This window comes from Vombatus ursinus, unplaced genomic scaffold (assembly GCF_900497805.2).
Source record: "Vombatus ursinus unplaced genomic scaffold, bare-nosed wombat genome assembly UNPS02014820.1, whole genome shotgun sequence".
NCBI classification, from domain to species: Eukaryota; Metazoa; Chordata; class Mammalia; order Diprotodontia; family Vombatidae; genus Vombatus; species Vombatus ursinus.
In genome coordinates this window covers 21,668,342-21,672,827 of record NW_020954598.1, presented here as the reverse complement: position 1 = coordinate 21,672,827, position 4,486 = coordinate 21,668,342, and the positions used below count along the sequence as shown (strand labels likewise).

Sequence of the window (4,486 nt, the reverse complement as noted above, 5' to 3'; positions counted from 1 at the left end):
CTCCTGACTTCAGGGCCAGTGCTCTATCCACTGCGCCACCTAGCTGCCCCTCTGCTCACTTCATTCTGTAGCAATTCATATGAGTCCTCCCTATTTCCTTTGAAATCGTCTATTTCATCATTTCATATAGCACCCAACATTTCATTACATCAGTATACCACAAATTATTTAGCCATTCTGAATTAGGAAGATACCTGCTTAGTTTCCAATTTGGGACCACAATGAAGAGCTGGTACATTTTTTGTATGTATACATCCTTTTCCTCATTCTTTGGCGTAATAATGGTATTGCTGGGTCAAAGAGTATACAGAATTTAGTAACTTTCTGGGCACAGTTCCCAATTGCTTTCCAGAATGCCCAGACCAATTCACAGTTCTACTAACAATGCTTCAACATTTGTCATTTTCTTCTTTTGTAAGCTTTACCTGAAGTTTCATAGGTGTGAGGTAAAACCTCAAAGTTTCTTTAATTTGAATTTCTCTAATTATTAGTAATTTAGAGCATTTTCATGTGACTCTGGTAACTTAAATTTCTTTCTTTAATAACTGCTTATTCACATCTTTTAACTGTTAATCTATTTGGGGAATGGCTCTTAATCTTGTAAATTTGAATCAAGTCCTTATATATCTTGGAAATGAGACCTTCATCAGAGAAACTTATTGCAAAGAATTTTTCCCAATCACTTATTCCCCTTCTAATTTTTACTGCTTTAGATTTGTTTGTGCAAAAACTTTAAAATTTTATGTAACCAGAACTGTCTATTTTATTTTGTGTGAGCCTTCCTATGACTTGTTTAATCATGATTTTTCTCCTACATCCATAGATCTGAAAGGTAATGTCTTCTTCACTCTTCTAATTTATGATATGACCTTATATACTTAGGTGATATATCCATTTGGAGCTTACCTTGGTATATTGTGTAAAGTATTGGTCTACATCTAATTACTGCCAGACTATTTGTCCAGTTTTCCCAGCAAAATTTTCAAATAGTGACCCTCTCCCCCAGTACCCATGGACTTTGGGTTTATCATGTTGATTTGCTTCTGTATTTTCTGTACTGTATCTGTTCCCCTGTGGATCTTTCTCTCTTTTTTAACCAGTACAAACATCATTTTCATGATTACTGCTTTGTAGTATAGTTTGAGATCTGATACTGAAAGAACTTAGCTTATTCTTGATGAAGCCATGCTGGATTTTTGTAATCTTTTCTTCCCTTTCTAAATTTTTGCCAACATCATTTTGATGATCCATTCTAGAATTTTCCTAGGAGTCAAAGTCAAGCCCACTGGCCTCTGGTTTATAAATTCTGTTCTTTTCTCTTTCTTGACCTTGACACTTAAAAACCTTTACCCTTGGTGCTATTTTCTTTGATCACTCAGATATCATTGTCAGTGGTCCAGCAGTTACATCTGCTAGCACTTTCAGTACCTAAAGATGTTGTTATCTGAGTCATCTGAATTCATGAAGTGCAGCAAGAAGGTCTTTTACTCTTTCCTTCCTTATCTTGACTATCAACTTCCTGTTAGCCTTTCAAATATAGTTTTTTTTTCTTTTCCTGAACTTCTCTCATCAGCCTCAATTTTTCAGAACTTTAGCATTCCTGATGCTATTTTCACAGGACCATGCCGTGCTCTTATATGCATCCTGTCAGCTGGCTTTGCTTCTATTTTCTGATACATTTCTTTTTTTTCTTTTTAACATAATTTGTTTGGTCGGTGAGTCCTCTGCATAGCCACATCAGGGTTTTCAGACAAATCCCATTTTTGTCCTACTTGGAATCAGTTCCTTTGTACTTGTATCTTAGAGGTTCTATACAAAAGAAAGGGGACAGGTAAAAGAGAGGCTTGGTGGAGAAGCATTGTGAGTTAAGAAAGTATATTCATATGAAGAAATTCAGGAGTCAGGAGGTGGAAACATGATGGAAAGCATTTCTTTCTTGAACATCTCCCATCCCTCCTAGTCTGACTTTCCCCATAACATCTTGGTCCTATCTTTTCTCTGAATTCTTTTAAATTTGCTTTCCTCAAATCTGGAGTGCATGTCAGATGAGGCTCAAGTTTCCTTTTCTTCTCTATCACAAACTCTTAGAAGGAGGACTCACTTCCTTCTCTGTCCCGACCCCCCTCACCAAGGATTCGCATCATTTGAATCAGTTCCTTCATGTTAGTGGGAATCAGATCCAGAATAGAATTTCTCCTGATTGGTTTTTCTACCTTTTGAAGGATGAAATTATGACTAAAGTAAGTCAAGAAGTTATTAACTGGGGGCAGCTAGGTGGCACAGTGGATAGAGCACCGGCCCTGGAGTCAGGAGGACCTAAGTTCAAATCCGGCCTCGGACACATAACACTCACTAGCTGTGTGACCCTAGGCAAGTCATTTAACCCCTATTGTCTCACCAAAAAAAAAAAAAAGAAGAAGAAGAAGTTATTAACTGCTCTGCATTTGACAAAGAGAGAGAGAGAGCTCTAGCAGGTATCTAGTTAATTATAACCACAAGATCTTATGCAGTCTCCTCATCTATTCTCTCTTTTTGTCCAGGTGTCTGTAGTATATCGCAATAACAAAATCACTCCTATTTCTCCCTTCATTGACCTTCACTCAAATGCTGTTCATCAAGTTTTCCTCCCTCTCGTTCCTGAATTTCTTCACTTGAGTATACTTTCTTAACATACAATGCTTTTCCACTGCACTCTCTCCTCTATCTTTTGAATAAGGTGTACCCATCAAGAACCATTGCAAAGGAAGAATTAAAATGGAAGTTTTAGTTTATTAATGACAATGTCTAAAGAAAATTGCATTTATTTCCAGTGAAGAAAAAATCTGAGGCACTCTAATGTCTATATTTAATTTGTAAGCATATATGATTCTATTTTTTTTTATTCTGACTCAGTTTGTAAAATCACAGAGAAATTCTGTCTGGGTAGGAGATGGCACTAAAATTTAAACAAAGATAACATTACAAATGGGCAGTTGGTGGCATAGTAGATAGTGTGCCAGACCTAGAATAAGGAAGACTCGTCTTCATGAGTTCAAATCCAGCCTCAGATACTTCCTAGCTGTGCGACCCTGGGCAAGTCACTTAATCCTGTTTGCCGCAGTTTCCTCACCTATAAAATGAGCTGGAGAAGAAGATGGCAAACCACTCCAGTATCTTTGCCAGGAAAACCCCAAATGGGGTCATGAAGAGTCAAATATGACTGAAAACGACTGAATAACAAAAATATTACAGATGTTCACAATAAAGTATATGAAAATATTTCCATTATTCTTATGAAGGCAGCACTCGTAATTAGTCATCAAGAATAAAAGTAAAGGAGTAAATCTGATCCTAGGAGGAAGAAGTTGAAAGCTCTAATGCTAATAATACTTATTATAAAATATATTTAGAAATCTAGATGAATTTTGGAAACCTGCACTGAATTTAATGGTATGGTCTAAAACTTTATGTTGACCAAAGGTCTATATGCATTAGATCAATGACCCTCCCACCTCCTGCATCAACACTTGAAATTTACAGTAGTTTTTTTGCCAAATTTTAAATTTTTACCAATATTTACCAAAACTCTCAATTCCCTGCCACAGAGTTGAACAGGCATCTATAGCTGTACAAATCTGTACTGAACAGCTGCAGGAGCTGTTTTCAGGGAACTAAGCTGGAGGCTCCATCTATTTTTTTAAATTTCTGATTATGCTTTAATGGTTTTGTTTTGTCTAAAAGTAAAGTGAACCCAAATAGGGTCACAGAAAATAAAACAAAAAAAACTGGAAAATAAACCAAAAATAAGGGTGTAGAAACTGGACTAGCTAAACAATCAGGAAATAAATGCATTGTAAAATTACATTATTTTAATTTTCTAGGCCATTTTCATGATATATTTTTAAACCTTAAGAGACCTTATGCATATGGGAAATTAACAAAGTTTTTTAAGGTCACATGAAAAAGGGGTGAATAAACAGTTTTATCCTTTGAATCACCATTTTGTGGATCAGAGAAATGAGTGGATTTTATATTGTTAATTTGATTTCTCCTTTTGTCTTTTTTTTCACTCCCTATCCCTATTCCTCTTTTTTCTCCCCAACACCAAAAATTCCCTTACAGAAACACAAAGTGGATCTTTTCTACAAATTACGTCATGTAATGAATGAACTTATTGACCTTCGGAGACAGCTGCTGTCAGGTCACCTTACTCAAGATCAGGTGCGAGAGGTCAAGAGACACATCACAGTGCGTTTGGACTGGGGGAATGAGTAAGTATGATTACTTCAATACTTTCTCCAACTATTTTATAAGTATTCAACTGTCTTTGAATTTGCAAGGTAGCAAAGCTTCTTTAACTAGAGAATGATCTTTCTTACACTGAATTTTTTGCTCTTTCTAATACTAAGTGACATTTACTAGCTGCGTGACCCTGGGCAAGTCACTTAACCCTGTTTACCTCAGTTTCCTCATCCGTAAAATGACCTGGAGAAGGAAATGGCCAACC

The 4,486-nt window shown here is 36.2% G+C and overlaps 1 protein-coding gene across 1 annotated transcript in view; it reads left to right on the top strand.

Annotated features, from left to right (window-relative positions):
• The window catches only part of DOCK3 (dedicator of cytokinesis 3), a 392,714-nt gene that overhangs the window by 167,112 nt on the left and 221,116 nt on the right, over window positions 1–4,486 (top strand). Inside the window, exon 6 of the mRNA XM_027837282.1 lies at window positions 4,102–4,250. Within this exon, the coding sequence (XP_027693083.1) occupies window positions 4,102–4,250 (149 nt within the window). The remainder of the gene's footprint in view (window positions 1–4,101; window positions 4,251–4,486) is intronic.